The sequence below is a fragment of the Danio aesculapii genome, chromosome 6 (genome assembly GCF_903798145.1).
Source record: "Danio aesculapii chromosome 6, fDanAes4.1, whole genome shotgun sequence".
Lineage (NCBI taxonomy): Eukaryota > Metazoa > Chordata > Actinopteri > Cypriniformes > Danionidae > Danio > Danio aesculapii.
Genome location: NC_079440.1, coordinates 25,408,814 through 25,427,985, shown reverse-complemented (window position 1 = coordinate 25,427,985; position 19,172 = coordinate 25,408,814). Strand labels below are relative to the sequence as shown.

Genomic DNA, 19,172 nt, shown 5'->3' with positions numbered 1-19,172 from the left:
TTCGTAATTCATTTTTTAAGCACAAAGATTTGTTTCAAACCTCTTTCTAAATTCAGTTCTAATTTCCAGCTAAGGAATAAATTCAACAATAACAATGAAATGTGGTTAAGAGTTACTATTCCCATATGGTAATGCATACTGTATGTATGATTTCTTATTACTTCTTTGTTTAGTAATTGCTGTACCTCACAGCACACACCTTGCATTCAACCGTGCATTTATACTTCTGCATTCTGTTTGTGCTGCTCTGGCAATAACACTTCCAAAACATTAGCAGACAGTGGTATTTCTATGCTCCTCTGTGTTGTCTTTCTCCAAAGGTGTTTTGAATGTACACCAGAAATATGTGCAATGCAACTGTACACGTAGCTCAAACTCACACTCATTAAAGGAAGGAAGAAGTGGGAACTGGTGAACATGTAACAACTTGAAATCATAAAGCAAACACAAAGCAAAAGTATCCATTTGGAGCTCCTCGCTTTGCTACTATAGCTTTCAGCCCCACCCACACTCATCACCACAAAGCTGACCAATCACAGCTCTGGCGCTACAGTATGTGTCACTAGCCGCGTTTCCACTATCGCGCCTAAAGCGAGCGAGCCAGGGCGAGCCAAGGCCAGTCGCGTTTCCACTACCACTTCCGGGGCGTAATCGGGCCAAAGCGGGGCTTCCTTGGGGCCAGCGTCCGGCCTTTTTCGGCCCGCCGAATACCTTGGGCCAAGGAGGGCCAACTGGGGCTTCGGGGCGGGGTAACGTACAAAGGTGGAGTTTTCCTGTCAGGTAAAGAGGAGACAAGATGCTTTCTTCCCTTACATTTGTTTTGCTATCGCGCTTGATCATCTCACTAAGAAAAATCTGTGTTCGAAGTAAATGCCGCTGAACTCGAATGTCCTTGTCCAGGGATCGCTGTCTGGCCTTACACCAACAGACCACAAACAGTAAAAAAGCAATCGCTTCGGTGTTCTCCATCTTCCAGCTCTCGTAGTGATGCCAGGTTGTGTTTGTGGTTATAATTTGAGTTTTTTGTTCCCGCTGAAGTGGGCGGGTTGTGTGACGGGTTGTGTGACGTTTGATTCGGGGGACATTCTGGGGGCGGTGTTTGCGTGACGCGCTGCGAGCAACAAGCCCGACAGTGGAAACGCGACATGATTTCGGCCTCATTTCTCAACCTCCCGGGCTATTAGCCCGGCCTGGCCCGATTAAAGCCCTGGCTCGCACTGGCCCGATAGTGGAAATGCGGCTACTGTGAATTGTAATGATTTTTTTTGAAAGGTGCACATCAGGGTCTGCAGCAGGTTATGGTGAAGCCAATGCAACAAACAATGAAGAACAATGACAAAGTGGTGCAGTGAAATGGAACAATGTGTTCTCTGTGAATTAGGCAAGATATTTTTGAGAAAATTTCTCATGCTGCATCCCAATGCACAAACTTATTTTATGTCTTAAAATATGTACCTTTTTGGAGAAGAAACAGTAAATACTTTTAAGTATCTAACAGAACAGTATAGAAGCTTTAGGACATGCTATTTACTCATTAACATATCATTCTGTTGCTCAGTTATGTGCCCGATCAGTCCTCTTATCCACATTTCTTTTATATTTAATTTACTACCATATTGGAGATGCCGTAGTAGTTTATTCTGCCATTCGTGGGCCTTTCTTTCAGAGAAATCACCACAAGTGTTTGCATAATTATGTATTTATGTTAATGACCAAACACGTCTTTTGTAAATGTTATTGTTGTTGCAGTTAGAGTGCACATGCATCTGCACTTTGAATTTCTAGCGGTAATAATAGTCCATCTGGGTAACTTTCAAAACTCATTTCAACATACTATGGTTTGGGACATACTATAATATATTTTCAAAGAATATTTAGGATGGATAGTATGCGAATTGGGACAGCACTATTTTAATTTCCCAAGTACTGGTCACTATAAGTGTTTTTGTTACCACCGTTCGACATTTGACAGAAGAAATAATGTCATAGAGGCTGGAAATGGCATGAAGCGTAAACAACTATAAAATTATTTATACTAAAACAAATCACAGGTATTTACAATACCTCTTTATGGATGTGCTTTCAGTTTAAATAAATACATACTACTACTAGAACTACCACTACTACAATAGCAATAACTGATAATAATAATAATAATAATAATAATAATAATAATAATAATAATAATAATAATAATAATAATAATAATAATAATAATAATAATAATAATTCTATCTGCTGTTTTTAAATGTAAATTAGATTTATTTATTTTTTATTCATGAAGCTATGGTAATTCATTCATTTTCCTTCGGCTTAGTCCCTTCATTCATCAGGGGTCACCACAGCAGAATGAACTGCAAACTTATCCAGCACATGTTTTCTGCAGCAGATGCCCTTCCAGCTGCAACCCAGTACCCATTCACACACATACAATATGACCAATTTAGTTTATTCAATTCACCTATAGCATGTCTTTGGACTGTGGGGGAAACCAGAGCACCCAGGTGGAAACCCATGCAAACACGGGGAGAGCATGCAAACTCCAAACAGAAATTCCAACTGACCCAAGCAGCTGGGACTTGATCCAGCGACCTTCTTGCTGTGAGGCAACAGTGCTGAGCACTGAGCCACTGCATTGAAAGAAAAACTTTCAAGCTGTACTACAATCAATTAAAAATGTATTTCATTTCAGTTTATTATTATTTGTTTTATTTTTCAAGAAACGTATTGTAAGTTAAATATTATTGTTTTTGATTAAGACCTCAACAAAGAAATATTTGTTTTGACCAATGTGCAATTTTAGGGTTACTCGCACAGGCCAGTGCATGCGTATATTAAACAGAAACTGAAAATACTTTGTACTTTCATGGACAATTTTTTAATGGGACATATCTACAGCTAGTTTTTTTTCAGCCAATGATGAACTTCCAGTGAACGTTTTATGTGACTATTTTCAATTTTTATAAATTATAAAATTATTGTACAGCATTGACATTGTAATGTAATTTCAAATAAATTCAGTTACATAGACTTAAGCATCCATTTTGTTGTTAAAGCGTAAAAAGAGACAAAAGATGGTTTAAACGCAGACGTCATCACTAGCACCAGGCTAATTCCATTGAAAATACTGGGGGAAAATTAATTTCCATATTTTAAAGACATGGCGTGGAAAAATACAATTTAATGCAGGGCTTCTTGTTTGGTCTGATACCCACTTTATATCGTATCAGCCAGGCAGTGAAGATCGATGTTTTTTTTAAAGAAATCAGATCTTAAACACTGAGGCTGGCGGACTTAATTTAAAAGTCTGTGTGCATATACTCTATTGGATGAATTAACATTTTATGGGCATTTTTGTTTTGATTAAAGCTATATATTTTTGTCAAGAACATAAAGAGAATTTAAATGAATTGGCTTTTTTCAACAAGACAAATATGCTTTGTACCAGGTTATATAAAATTGTTCTCATGGAGATAGAAAATAATGTTTAAGGCAAATGATTTATTTTTGACTGGTCAAGTTATAAAATTTAAATGTGAAACATTACCCTATTTTTTTTAATTGGATGAATGAAAGCTTTTTTTCCAGTGTGGTAATTCATGATTACATTTTTTCCACAAAATCTGTGCAACAAAAGTGTCTGTATTTAAAGAAGATGCAGAATTTATAAATTCCCACTATTAGTGAAGTGTACTGAAATGAACTGTGAAGGCACTGTGAATGAACTGTGAGGCACTGAACACTGAGTATAAATTGAAGCTGAGTAAAAGAACAGCCCCTTCTGTAAGTGTTTTTCACGAAATAAATTGTTATAGGATACTGTTGCCACTATTTCACTGCTCTGATTAAGAATGTGAGGACTTGTCAGAAAAGAAAAGAGAAAATATGTGTTGAACACATTAAACTGATGAGCATGAGTGGAGTGAGGCATTTTACTTTACAACATATTTTCACCCATTTTCATTAATGTGCAATACATTGCATATTTAGCTTGTAAAAATATTTTCTTTGGCAGGAATGCAATATCATGCTTCGTATCATTTGTCACCTTTCTGTAATTACCACATGCTTTTTTTGTACATCTGTTTTAATGAAACCTAATACCGCTGTATATCTTGGACAGTGTTTGATTGTAATTACATTAGGGGCTCTAACTCTGGCAAATTTCAGGATTAAATCGAACAAAATGCCTTGTTTAAGTTACAGCATTTGTAAATCATGATAAAATGTGTTTTGAGAACTATTTAAAATGAAGCAACATTAGATGCGATGTGGTCCACTCAGATCAACAGAAGCGCTGGCTCTTATTTAAAAAGTGCTAGTGTTTGCCTGTGATTGAACCTCAAGAGTGTGTAATGTAGGAGACCCAAAGGGAACCGATACAAGCAAGGAAAACATTGAAAATTACACAACAAGAAAAGAGAAACGTGTTGAATTTGAGCCTATTATGATGATGGTGGCAGTGCTGATAAATGCTTGTAGCAAATGAACCTGAAAATATACTGTATGACTTCACCAGAAACAGAATAAATGTGAATTATTGTTGTGAAAGAACAAAAGCAAAGCAATAAGAAATACATTAATAATTCTTCTCTGATGACACTGATTTCCTGCGACTCTGTGTAAAAGTGTAGAATAATTATGTGATAAAGTAAAAGCTACAGGGGAAAATAACAACAGGGGTTTGCTCCGGGTGCTCCGGTTTTCCCCACAAGTCCAAAGACATGTGGTACAGGTGAATTGGGTATGCTAAATTGTCCGTAGTGTATGGGTGTGAATGAGTGTGTATGTGTGTTTCCCAGTGATGGATTGGAAGGGTGAATGCAGATATTTGATTAGTTTGAGAACAAAACATAAGTAAATAGCGCTAGTCTAGCCTGCATTACTGAGGTGAAGCTGGTTCCTTTTTGAACAATGACAACCTGTGACGCGCTCCCTATACTGTGTACCATGCCACTCGGTCTGAAATAGTATATAAGTATGGCTTAGTAATAAGTGTAATTCCTGCACGCCGCTGGCAAACCACTAAGCATACAGTAGTCACTTTAGGACAAAGTGTGAAAGAGTGAGACAGCGATTCTTGCATGCATGAATTATTGCACATTGTGACAAGTTTTGCTTGCTACACAACTGAAAACGTGCTATATATATAATAAAGTTTTTCATTTGGAATTACAGTATTGTAAAGTACTAACTGGCGAATGACATAAACTAGTGGGTTGTCTGCTGTCATCCTTAAGGTGCGCACGTTCGTGATTTCAGGAGGTGTGGCTTTGGACAGCAGGGGAGGGATTGTGTTTCAAATATATTATGCTAACAGGTTAGTATATTGGCAGATCACCTACTGCACATTAAATTTACAATACTCAATTCAAACTTGTAGAAATGAAATATTGAACATGGATATACAGTTGAAGTCAGAATTATTAGCCCCCCCCTGAATTATTAGCCCCCCTGTTTATTTTTTACCCCAATTTCTGTTAAACGGAGAGAAGATATTTTCCACACATTTCTAAACATAATAGTTTTAATAACTCATTTCTAATAACTGATTTATTTTATCTTTTCCGTGACTATTCAGGTTAGGGTAATTAGGTAAGTTATTGTATAACGATTGTTTGTTCTGTAGACAGTAAAAAACAATTGCTTAAAGAGGCTAATAATTTTGACCTTAAAATGGTTCATAAAAATGTTAAACTGCTTTTATTCTAGCTGAAATAAAACAAACAAGACTAATAAAAAAATATAAAAATATTATCAGACATACTGTGAAAATTTCCTTGCTCTGTTAACATCATTTGGGAAATATACATAAAAAAAAGAAAAAAATCAAAGGGGGGCTAATAATTCTGACTTCGACTGTATTTAACTTGGAATTCTTTGTTTTGTTTAAAAGATCTCAATTTTTTGTTACTCTCCATGCAGTGTTTTTATTTTATCATTGCTTTTGATGTTGCCTGTAACCTGATTTTCTACAAACAGAGAGGAAAAGCATGCAAACAGACAGCATAATAATAATACCAATAATAACAATAATAACAACAACAATAATAATAATAATAATAATAATAATATAATAATAATAATAATAATAATAATAATAATAATAATAATAATAATAATAATAATGTGCAATAATAAGCATTCAGCAAATCACTCTTAGAAATGGAAGATAAGTTTGCTTTGACTCGTATCGTTGATGCATTTTCAACCCAGAATTGATTTTTCATAAAGTTTGATCCAGTTACACATCTTTTACAGTGGCAGCCTTCATAAATATTTTGAAACTCTTATTAATAATGCTGTAACAATCTAAAAGAGCATTGCCGCTATTTTTGCTATTTTTAAGAGCTTTCCTTGAACCATTAGTGAATTCCAGTTGGTTTGTTGACCCTAATTCCAAGTGCCTGGGAAATCCTTGATGGCCTCTGTCTCAAATCTCAGGGAAACAGAAGAGTTCATTAACTTTCCAAGCAAAGCACGATCACTTTAATAAAACTAGAAAAAAAATGTCTCAGGGTCATCAGAGACCTGCAGGATTATTCTCCCTTAATTTTAATTACAGAAGCCCTGCAAAAAAAAACAGAAACATTTTCAAACAGAAGTCTGATCTACTGATCTGGCTTGACTGAAACACATTCATTGAATCTGTGAGGAGATTCTATCATTTAATGTTTGATTTCAAAACAGATTCTGTTCCACTTTGCATTAGGTGGCCTTAACTAATGTGTACCTGCATCAAAACATAATAAATAAATACAAGATAATGAATAATTACAATGTTCTTACAGTGTTCATTAATTGCAGAGCATTTCTGGTGCTCTTAAGGTATAGGATACAGGTAGGGTTAGGGACAGGTTTGGTGCTATGGGTAGGTTTAAGGGTGGGTTAAGGTGTAAGGGATGGTCAACAGAAATGAATTACAAATCTAATAACATTCAGGAATTTAATAAATCATAAGTACAATGTAAAAACATGTTTTTACACAATAAGTAGATTGTAACAAATGATTAATTTCAGTGTAAGAACATATTAGTTACGGCCACCTAATATACACTTAAGCGGGCCCACATATTGAAATTCACACCTGACCTTTAACTATTTCTAATTCATTTATTTTGTCTGCACTTAGTATTAGTGAAGTGTTTTCAAAATTCTGTGATGAAATGCATCGTTTGACCAGTCGGCAAATCCCAAAAGAGGTAAAACCTCACCAATGACAGTAACGGGATGCTGAAAGAATCAAGTCTTGTCCATAGAAGAAAGGAAGTGAAAACAAAAAGAAGTTTTCTTCCCTCAATAAGACACATAGCATGGGGGTTAGAGGAACACACAGCCGGATGATGAATGTCTGTTTGCATTCCAAGTCGACAGGAGAATCAAACGAGAGCCCAGAGAGGGGTAAATGTCAGTCTGGAGTATGGTAGAATGGATATGTTGGTTAGGTTATGCATTTTTGTAATGCCTTTCCATGCAGAGAATATTATTATATGCTCATTAATCTTTTTTTCATATTCATCAGGTGGAATGTGATCCTTAGTCTGAGAGCTTAAGAAAACAACACATTCACTTTTACATGAATTAAACGGGTTTGATTTTTGTTGAAAAGGGGGTCCTTATATTAGTTCAAATTTTTCATTTAAAAGTGTTATTTTGCAATCTGAAGACAATACATCACATTTTGCTGCCTGTATCAAATCAAATGAACTAAAGTGATTTATATAAATAAATTATAAATGTGAGTAAAATTCATCAGCTTTCATGTTTCATGGTGGAAACTTTTAGTGAAAGTAAAATGTTATGTGTGTAGATACAGTGCTCAGCATAACCGAGTACACCCCAATTTGAAAATAAATATGTGTATCCATTTCTCAGTGAATATGGGCAATGTATTTTGGTACATTTAAACAAAACAGATTTATTAAAGATATATATTTATTAAAATAATATTTTAGTAACGAAACATATTTAGAAATTGAAACATAAAACAATTAAATTTAAGCTAAATATTGATACAACCTAAAAAAATTCAACTAAATTTAACATTTTTTTTGCATCTCTTGATTCTTCCTCTTTTTTAAAATTTGTATTTTATATTTTTCTATAACATATATATTTGGGTGTACTAATTTTTGGACCGTTATCGTAACTTACTTACTTACTAGCTCCAGATTTGGCTTCGGTACTGACTAATCTAATGTATATGCACAAATATAATAGTGTACAGCTTCCTATTACAAATATGAATTTAAACGATAGATTCATGAGGGGTGTACTTATAGATGCTGTAGCAATGTATAAAAGAATAAGTGATCATACAAATGTTTATAGTATTTTAAATTATAAGAAACATCCTGCTGATAAACAGGAAAACTGAATGGTTAGACGAACGCTGAAGTGTAAAATTATAAAATTACTAATAATTAGATATTTTGGGCTGCAATGTAATCTTAAATAAAGTATTTTCATTTCATCAAATGCTTCTTGTTGTAAAATGCTTTTTTTTTGTGTTTGACCAAAGGCAAAACTTTTTACTAATTTTTATTCTTTTTCAAATATTTTCCACAGTAAATTTTTAATTATTGATTTATTTTTTCCTATATATTTTTTTTCATTTTCATTTGGATGGAATAAAATGAGCTTTTTACATAAAAAAAAAACAATTAAACAAACAAACAAACCAAAAAAAAAACACTTAAGGTCTGTTTTATTAGACCCCATCAGAAATTATAACTTTTTTTCATTTGGCTACAGAATAAACCACTGCTATCTAATAAATTGTCTAATTAACCTAATAAGCCTATTTTGCCTATTAACCTACATAGTTAAGCTTTTAAATGGTGCTTTCAGCCGAATACTAGTATCTTAAAAATTATAGAAATATTTAGGCAGTGAGTGTCATGGTGGCACAGTGGGTAGCACGATCGCCTCACAGCAAAAAGGTCGCTGGTTCGAGCCACGGCTAGGTCAGTTGGCATTTCTGTGTAGAGTCTGCATGTTCTCTCCGTGTTGGTGTGGGTTTCCTCCGGGTGCTTCGGTTTCCCCCACAGTCCAAAGATATTTGCTATGGGTGAATTGAATAAGCTGAATTGGCCATAGTGTATGTGTGTGAATTCAAGAGTGTATGGGGGTTTCCCAGTGTTGGGTTGCGTAAAACATATGCTGGATAAGTTGGCGGTTCATTCCACTATGGCAAACCCTGATTAATAAAGGGACTAAGCCGAAAAGAAAATGAATGAATGAATGAATGAATGAAAAGTCATATCTAAAATCAAATCTAAGCTGTTTGTGTATAAAGTTTAATGTAGTTAAATAAATAAAAAGAAAATGAAGAAATGTATTATGTAGGCTACTGTCATTAGTTATTACTGTTATTTGTGTTACAGTGGCGCAGTGGGTAGCACATTCGCCTGACAGCAAGAAGGTCACTGGTTCGAGTCTCGTCTTGGTCTGGTTTACCCCACAAGTCCAAAGACACATGGTATAGGTGAATTGGGTAAGCTAAATTGTTCATAGTGTATGTGTGCTTGGATTTTTCCCAGTAATGGGTTGCAGCTGCTGTGTAAAACATATGCTAGATAAGTTGGCAGTTTGTTCTGCTGTGGCGACCCCAGATTAATAAAGGGACTAAGCTGAAAAGAAAATGAATGAAAAGTCAAATCTTAACTCAAATTTAAGCTGTTTGTGTATAAAGTTTAATGTAGTTAAATAAATAAAAATAAATGTCATTACATGTCTAAGATAAAAAAAAATCTATTCAAATGTTTAAAGTCCTAATTCCTATCTTTTCCAATCAATTTAAAGGTAAATAAACGAATCACAACGGCCTCCGTATAACAGCAGGAATACGGTTAATTGCTTTGTAGTGTGGATGTTGTAAATAAGGCCTCATGCATGCTGCCGGTATATATTGCGGGAAAACAAACACCTTCTCTTCAGCTTTTTAAGTATAACATTCTCACGTGATGCATAAACATTCCCTACCGTCTTCATTGTCAGTTTGACAGATGCTTTTATTTATTTATCTATTTATCTGTTTGGGCAAACAGAGACTTTAACTTTCAGCAGGTTTTACCCAGAGCTAAATCTGGAAGTAAATGATCCTAAGCCGTCACGGACAGCAGCAGAATGGACCTTGTTATGAAGAGATGCTAAGGTGTGACGGGGGCCTGTTTGCACAAAGCTTTTGCACCTCTCATCCCGCCCCACGGCAAAGTTTGGCAAGAAATCCATATCGTTTTTTTTCTCTTTTCTCAGAGACAGCTCGCAGGTAAAGTGAACTGAACACCTGTGGAACGTTGCGTTTCTTCTCTTCCTGTCCGTCCTCCCCCTAACCTCAGTTCCTCTCACACATCTGACCTGTAACAAGGATCAGTTCACACCTCTGCTCTGTTTGTTTGGTTTGTCCTGTCAAACCATCCCCCCAAATGAAGCCCAATAACTCAGAAAGATGTAACCTTCCTCCTCCTCCACCCACATCCCTGTCCTTGGGCTGCTTGCTGACAGAGTCTCATGGGGGTGAAGGAGTGCAGGAATGTGAGGATTCTTCCATTGGACCTGCTGACTCCCTCATTTGAGGCGTAACACATTAAGAATAGTCACCAACTCGTCTAATTGGTTCCTTTGTGGTATTGTGTGAATTTCTTTGTGTGCAAAACAGCTTGCTAATCACTTAGTGTTATTGTTCTCTGCATTCCTAAAAAACAATAGAAACCATCATTTAATTAGTAATGCTATTAATGGTTCAAATGGAAATTGTTTTGGATTTAATGGTCTGTGTGGGTCTAAATATTCTGGCTAGAACCAATAAATCCAAATGGAATATATCCCAAATCACAGCAGAAACTATTAAAATATCACAAGTGTCAATTATTTTGAAATTGAGATGTATACACAAACTGAATGCTGTATAACTAAGAATTCCATAGATGAATACAAAATCTGGAATCAGACAGTTCATAAAAATCTAAATACTGAGAAAATCACCTTTAAAAATCTGTGACTGGGGTGGTACACGTTTGTACCATACAGGTCGAAATTAGTAACTTTAGGGTTTATATATATATATATATATATATATATATATATATATATATATATATATATATATATATATATATATATATATATATATATATATATACACACAGTGCATTTATCAGCATATATGAGTACACCCCTCACAAATCTCTCATTTAAATAATTATCTCTCATTTAAAATATTTTATATTTGTTGTAATATTATATTTGTGCATGTACATTAGATTAGTCAGTAACAAAGCCAAATCTGGAGCTAATCTAACAAAATAGTTTACAAGAAAATAAAACAAGAGAAACAAAAAATATAAAAAATGTTGAACTTTAGCAGTTTGTTATTTTTTTTGTTAAATTTTGCTTGAATTTAATTGTATTATCTTTCAATTTCTGTTTTGTTCAAACGCACCAAAATATAAGACCTATATTTAGTGAGAAATGGATAAAAATATTCATTTTCGAAATAGGGTGTATTTATTAATGCTGAGCACTGTATGTATGTATATATATATATATATACAAATTGAAGTCAGAATTATTAGCCCCCCCCCCCCCCCCCCCCCCCCCCCCCGTTTATTTTTTCCCCAATTTCTGTTTAACGGAGAGAAGATTTTTTTTTTACATATTTCTAAACATAATAGTTTTAATAACTGATCTCTAATAACTGATTTCTTTTATCTTTGCCATGATGACAGTAAATAGTATTTTACTAGACCTTTTTCAAGACACTTATATACTGCTTAAAGTGACATTTAAAGGCTTAACTAGGTTAATTAAGTTAACTAGGCAGGTTAGGATATTTAGGCAAGTTATTGTATAATGATGGGTTGTTTTGTAGACAATTGAAATTTTTTTTGCTTAAAGGGGCTAATAATTTGACCTTAAAATAGTTTAAAAAAAATTTTTAAACTGCTTTTATTCTAGCCGAAATAAAGACTTTCTCCAGAAGAAAAAAGTATTATCAGACATACTGTGAAAATTTCCTTGCTCTGTTAATCATAATTTGGGAAATATTAAAAAATGAAAATAAAATTCAAAGGGGGGCTAATAATAATTCTGACTATCTGACTATATATATATATATATATATATATATATATATATATATATAGAGAGAGAGAGAGAGAGAGAGAGAGAGAGAGAGAGAGAGAGAGAGAGAGAGAGAGAGAGAGAGAGATTTTCATTTTATTTGTACTATGTTATTATTTAATTGTGCTAAATTAGGTGAAGGTTAAATAATTTTTGATGATATGTTTTTAACAAAAAGCTCTATTTGTTCTCGAATCTCAAACTATCACGAGACTCTCTTCTCATTGTTTCTGCTTTAGTCTGCGGAAATATGCTAAATAAATACATATAAATATACATATTTATTTTTCATATAAATATATGAAGAGTTCAGATGCAAAAGGCGCTAAATACCACTTTCGCCAACAATGAGATAATGACATTGAGTGAACGCTTTAGGCACGCAGTACATGTTCAACAAATAGATTTGCTTCAAATCATCTAAATCCCAGCGTCTTGACAGATATTTGGTTTATCACAGTGGATTGAACCGCCACTTACTTGACAGATGTATTTTTAACTTTAGGTGGTTTGTGTGATATGTTTTATGTTTGGTAAAATAATCTCTAATTGCATCTTTAGTGATTTTCAACTAATTTCACTGTCTTGTCCCAATGGCGGATTTAAAGTGTTTTGCATAAAAAGCAGACGTGGGTTTAGCTGGTTTTGATGCAAAAGAAAATTTACTTTGTTAAAAACCAAAGAATTGTCTAAAGTGACATTTATGAAAAAAAAGATTTTTAATTTACTAGCTAATAACCTTTTCATTACATATAAAATGAAACTCCTGAACCTAATTATAGGAGCCTGATAGAAAATGCTCTTTTACAAGAAAAAAGGGTCTGATGGATTTAGAGGATTTTGCATCTGAACTCTTCATATATTATTATTATTATTATTATCATTATTATTATTATTATTATTATTATTATTATTATTATTATTATTATTATTATTATTATTATTATTATTATTATTATCATTATCATCATTATTATTATTATTATTATTATTATTATTATTATTATTATTATTATTATTATTATTATTAAACCCACAATTTAAACAGTGGAGGTTTCTAACCTTGACACTTCCAAAAATTATATACACAAATCAGAAAAATAGAGTGTATTCTTTTACATTAGGTATGATATTTTTATTCCACCATTTATCTTGCCTACAAGTCATTGTTAACTGTATACTTAACATTGTTAACTGTATATTAACTGTTTTTTTTATAGAAGAAAGTTATATTTGCTATAAATAACTGAAATGTAGATACCATAGTATGGTTTGCATAGTAAAAAAAAGTCCCCATTCCAGGCAACAAAAGTCAAACTTCTATGGTTGTTCATGATATTTGTAACGGAAACCATTAACATTTTTGTGATGGTTTCTATTGTTTTTGTTTTTCTTTCATTTTTTCCCAGCTGGGTAAAGAGTCAAGTGGTAAGTTGCAGACTTTGCGGTCGTAAGACCAAACCTGGTCACCCTGATTTAGCCCATGGTGTGCAGATTTAGTATCCTTCATACCTTTGCAGGCCTTTCTGTGCGAGATGGGCTTGGACATGTCTCTATAGTAGCCCTCTTTGCAGTAGTGGCAGTGGCGACCTGCTGTATTGTGGCGGCAGTTCAGACAGACTCCTCCACTTTTCCTTCCAGAGAGTTTGTAGAGCTCCATGTTAAAACGACATCGCCTCGCATGGAGGTTACAATTGCAGGCTGCGAAAAAAAAGGGAAGAAGGGTTCATTTAAACATAATAATCTCTACAGCAACAAGTTTAAATTTTATTTAATTATAATATTTTGCAAAAGGTACACAAATTGGGATCACATACAAATGGAAGAAAAAAAAAAGAAAAACGAATGAAAAAAAGTTTCAAGTTTTTCAAAACTTGTATGGTTGCACTTGTATGAAGAAATATCAGTTATTAATGTTCCTTCCTTATTTTCTGATAGCGTCTCTTATGCTTAGCAAGATTCATATTATGAAATATTATCACAATTTTAAAATAACTGTGTTCTATTTTAATATATAGCTAAAAAACATTTATTTCTGTTAAAGCAGTCATTACTTCAGTATTCATTGTCATTTTATCCTTAAGTATAATATATGTATATCAACACCTGCATCTAAATTTTAGTCTTTATCTGACTCTATATCTACGTAAATAAAGCTTTTGCTGCATGTTTAATATTTAGATTTTTTTTTTAATATACTATTATCTAACAATTTAATAATAACAATTTCTTGAGTTCTCTTTTTGATATAGTGGCTCATTCATATTAATTTGTACATTTGAGTAAAAATGTCCCAATGAGGGGTAGGTTTAGATAGGTTTGGGGACAAACCTTATTTTAAAAATCCTACATTTTCATACAAAACAAACAATTTAGCCACTTTTCTGACAATATAGAATAAGTACTTTCCTCGTGAGATCAGATATGGTTTTTGTCAAACAGAAAGAGTTCTTTTGACAAATGGACAAATGGAGTTCATCACCTAAACCATACCTCTTTTGTAAGATATTCCTTAAAATCTAATTGAATGTGTCCTTATTACATAAGTACACTCAAAATACATCAGTTTGTTGTTTGTTCAAACTACAAATTAAAAAAGAGCTGAAACGTCACAATTCTTGAGTTTTTTGGGGGACAGCTGTTTTACATTAAATCCACTTAAATTTGTAAAAACTAATAAGTTAAGTTAATTCCTTCATGTTGTCCCAACACAAATGTGGAACCCAGTTTTTTTACAGCGTATGTTCAGTTCTTCAAAACTACGCCACATGAAGCACATTTTCAGGTCAAGTTCCAGAATATTAATTAGACGCACAAAAATACAACATTGAATTCATAAAAAACAAGTTCTGATAAAAAGCACCCCCAAACACAACTGCTCTGCCACATGAATGTATCGTACATAAAACTCATTAGATCCAAATCAGTAATGAAATGAACTTTTCTAATCTTTATGCAGTAGGGATATGAGCCTCCGTTTGACAGCTATGCCTTTACCAACTGCAAATGAAGTGCAAGAGAATTAACTTGCTGTTAATGAGGTCAGTTCCTGAGCTTTCTCTCTGACCAGAAGGGCTCTTTTACCAAGCGATATCAGACAAGACCTCCAATTACCATTCCATTCCCAATCCCCACCATGCACAAGAAGCTGCACTCCTGCTTATTTACTAATGAATAAAGTTGCAGCCACCAAGTTTAATTACCGTCTGATGTTTATTCATGACTGATTTGTGTGCAGACATGTTCTCTTTCATTAAGCCTGGGTGAGACATTGGTGTGGCTCCTCCTCATGTATTATTCAACAATAAATCCCAACCCTCCTACCAAAATGCTTTGGGCTGTTCGAGCACAGACAACTTTTGGCAAAGCTGATGCACATTCTCTGAGCAACTCCAGCAGAGTGTTTATTTGCTCTGATGCTAGGAGACTTCAAGACAAAATAAGCATTTTGATGAGAGGGCATAACAAAAGCAAACGCAATAACACCATCACTGAAATAATAATAAAAAAGCCTTTTAAGTTTTTGGAGTAATTTAATAGACAGTAATCTTTAATATTTTATTGTAAGAGTACAGTCTAATACTTTTTGTTTTTGCCAGGGATCAGGAAATGTGATGATCCCCATGTGAGGGACCATAGTTCTCCAAATTAAGACGGGTGAACAGTTTATGTCCCATTTATAACACATTCCATAATGTTCATAAATCATGTTTTATGTTTTTTTATGTTGTGCGCTGGGGAGTACAATTGAAAAAAAAAAAATAAAATAAAATAAATACTGACAAGCTTTAATAATGGATCTATTTTTGCAAATGAACTCTTTATATACAGTGTGAAAAGAAAATAAATATAGAGTATAAAGACAGATAACATTTTAATTATTAAAATGTTCTAATTTCTGCAAAATGTGGTCAGATTACTTAACACTTTCTTGTGTTATTTTCTTGTGATCATTTTTCAGTCAAGCCTACAGACTTACTTGGCAAACAAAGGAGCAGTGGTCACTAGTGTTGGGCGATGTCGACCGATTTGGCATCGTCCGATGTCTACTGTAAAACATCGCAATGGACGATGGCATTGTCATTGTAGGCGGTGGTAAACTAATTAATTAAGAATAATTCATTCATTGATAACAAATTAATTATATGTAGCCTACCGTTTCAACTACCTGACCTGCATGGTCTTTGTTTTACCCATAAGTAATCAAATTATAAATAAATAAAGATAAGTTACACACAAATTACCACCTGTCAATCACCTTTTTCCATAGGACTCAGGCATTAATAAACAGAGTGATCTGTGCTGTTATAATGGCATCGACATACTTGGTTGGTAAAAAAGGTGCACAACCAACAGGAACCAACTAACAGTATCTGAGGTTTTCGCAAAAATTACTAAGTACAAGCATGAAAGCGAAAGATTGAAGCAGTGTACTGATGCTGTTACACATTACCTGATAGATTCAAAAGACCAAAGAGTCCTTAGATAAAGACAAGATGAATTAAATATCACGTTTAGCAACTATAGTGAGACGCAATCCAGTGGTACATTCTTGATAAACTGTCCGATGTGCACTGGTCTCTGGGGTTTTGTGCTCAAAGCACCTCATACTGACTGCCTGGAGCTCAGACATGTGCATATACTGCTGAAGCGCATGCCAGAGTGTGTGTGTGTGTGTGTGGTCACATGAGGTCCGTTTTCAGCAGTATAGAGTGGATGGATAGCTGTTCAGAAATGCTAGGTGAAACGCCAGTGTGGACGTGGATCGTTTTCATTATAAAATGCCATTTTAAAACTAAGATGTATTAGTGTAAACAGGGCCGTGAGTATTTTTCGTGAGCGGGTTGCTGCTGCGAGGCTCAGCATCATGATGTCTATTCGCCATCAGCGATGGACGATGGCATCCTCTATTGACCCAACCCTAGCGGTCACCTGACAAGGTTATACAGCATTTTAGTGGTTTACATGAATTTGTATGAATTTTAACAGCATTGTCTTCTGTTTTTAAGTGCATACAGTAATTAGGTAGTCTAAGTACAGATGGTTTTTATTTTTTCTCTTGATTTTTACGTCTGCACTGTTAAAAATGCAGGATTCCACATAAATCATTCATGTTGACCCAACACAAATAAATTAAGTTAACTTAACACTTTTAACAAATTTATGTGGATTGACAAAAAAATTTAAGTTGTCTCAATGAAATCTCAAGAATTGTGTTCCTTCAGCTCATTTTAAATAAGTAGTTTGAACAAGCAAAAAAAAACTTTTTTTTTGAGTGTGATTCCAAGGAACAAACTGATTTTAATCCTGTATCACTTTATTTAGTAAGCAAAACCAGTTTTTTTTAAACCATTCGATGTCTCCTAAAATACTCTTGCCTCATTTCCACAGATTTTTCACTTTTTGTCCCTAAAAATTAAAACCTGAAATAGGATTTTGGAGATGCCTGCAGGACATAGAGAATGATAATTTGGCCTGTCCTAGAAGTGTCTCCTCTTCAAACTTACTCTGTGCACGGCTTGTTTGCTTTCAAACAGGCATACTGTTGGTATTAATTCTGTCTGCTTGTTTGGATCCCAGTGGAAAGCGATCCTTCTTACCCTCCAGCCATGGATTATTCACTTTTGCTAACAAGGCAAATGCAATCCACTATGCGGCCTCTGGCTTCTTTAAATTTCTACAGACTTTCCGAACCTACTGATAAACAGAAACTCCAAGTTGTTTTCTCTGAAAATCAAAATTGTACCACATTTTATTACTTTTTGAAGGCTCAGAAATTCCTTATATTGCTATTGGACAGACATTAAACCAAGAAAACTAATCACAACAGCATGTTTTACCAAAGTAATGAGAAAAATCTGTTATTGCAATGACATCACCCTAAAACCTTTCAGCTGTATTCTTTCTTCCTTCATATCATGACTTAAAACAATATGTGGTAAAAGAAGTGATGTTTTATATGGATTGGGCAGCATGCACTGTCTTAGATCGTAATTTGTTGCAGTTGCTAAAGTCAGAAGTCAATGCATCCTACAAACAGAGTAAATTAAGCAATTATTAGATTTATTTATAATTTACTGGTAGTTTTTATCATTATTTGTTTAATTAAATTATTATTTTATTATAATATAAATTATAAAATTAAATAAACTCCTTCATGTTGTCCCAACACAAATCGATTAAGTTAGCTTAATCATTTTTACCTATTTAAGTGAATTCAAAAACAACTTAAGAACTATTTTTAAACAAATAGTTTGAGCTAGCTCACTCTTTCCCTTGACCACAATGATAAAACAAATAAACAAAAGCCTCAACATACACAAGGCAGCTTTTCCAATGCATTCTACCTCTTTTAGTTTCCTCTTGAGCGAGATTGTGGTTGTTGTGATATGACCCTGTCCACGTGAACACACAAAGCAAATGTTCTCTTCACACCTGATCTATCACAGTCATGCAGGATTCAGGGTGATTGCCTCTCAATGAAAACAAACATAAAGTGGCTATTATCATTCATTCATTCATTCATTCATTCATTCATTTTCCTTCGACTTAGTTCCTTATTTATCAGGGGCCACCACAGCGGAATGAACAGCCAACTATTCCAGCATATGTTTTACGCAGCGGATGCCCTTCCAGCCACAACCCAGTACTGGGAAACAACCATACACTCATTAACATGCACACTCATACACTACAGGCAAATTAGTTTGTTCAGATCACCTATAGCATATGTCTTTTTATATTGTGGGGGAAACCGGATAACCCAGAGAAAACCCACTCGAACATGGGGATAATATGCAAACTCCACAGAGAACTCCACACCAACTAATTATATAAAATCACAAAATATTTTGTATAAGCAAAAAAAAAATTATAATAAAAAAGGTAGAATTAGATACTAGTTAATAAAGTTACTGTAATGAAAATACAAAAAAATACAAAAAAAGTTAGAGATTACCTTTAATTTTTAAATAATTACAGTTACTTAATTTTTCCTTCCCTTAAATACTGTTTTTATATATGTTTTGTTTATAAAAGTATTTTACAGA

General features: G+C 33.9%; 1 protein-coding gene across 1 annotated transcript in view; it reads right to left on the bottom strand.

Moving 5' to 3' along the window:
* The window catches only part of ntn1a (netrin 1a), a 121,275-nt gene that overhangs the window by 32,678 nt on the left and 69,425 nt on the right, over positions 1 to 19,172 (bottom strand). Inside the window, exon 2 of the mRNA XM_056459830.1 lies at positions 13,636 to 13,824. Within this exon, the coding sequence (XP_056315805.1) occupies positions 13,636 to 13,824 (189 nt within the window). The remainder of the gene's footprint in view (positions 1 to 13,635; positions 13,825 to 19,172) is intronic.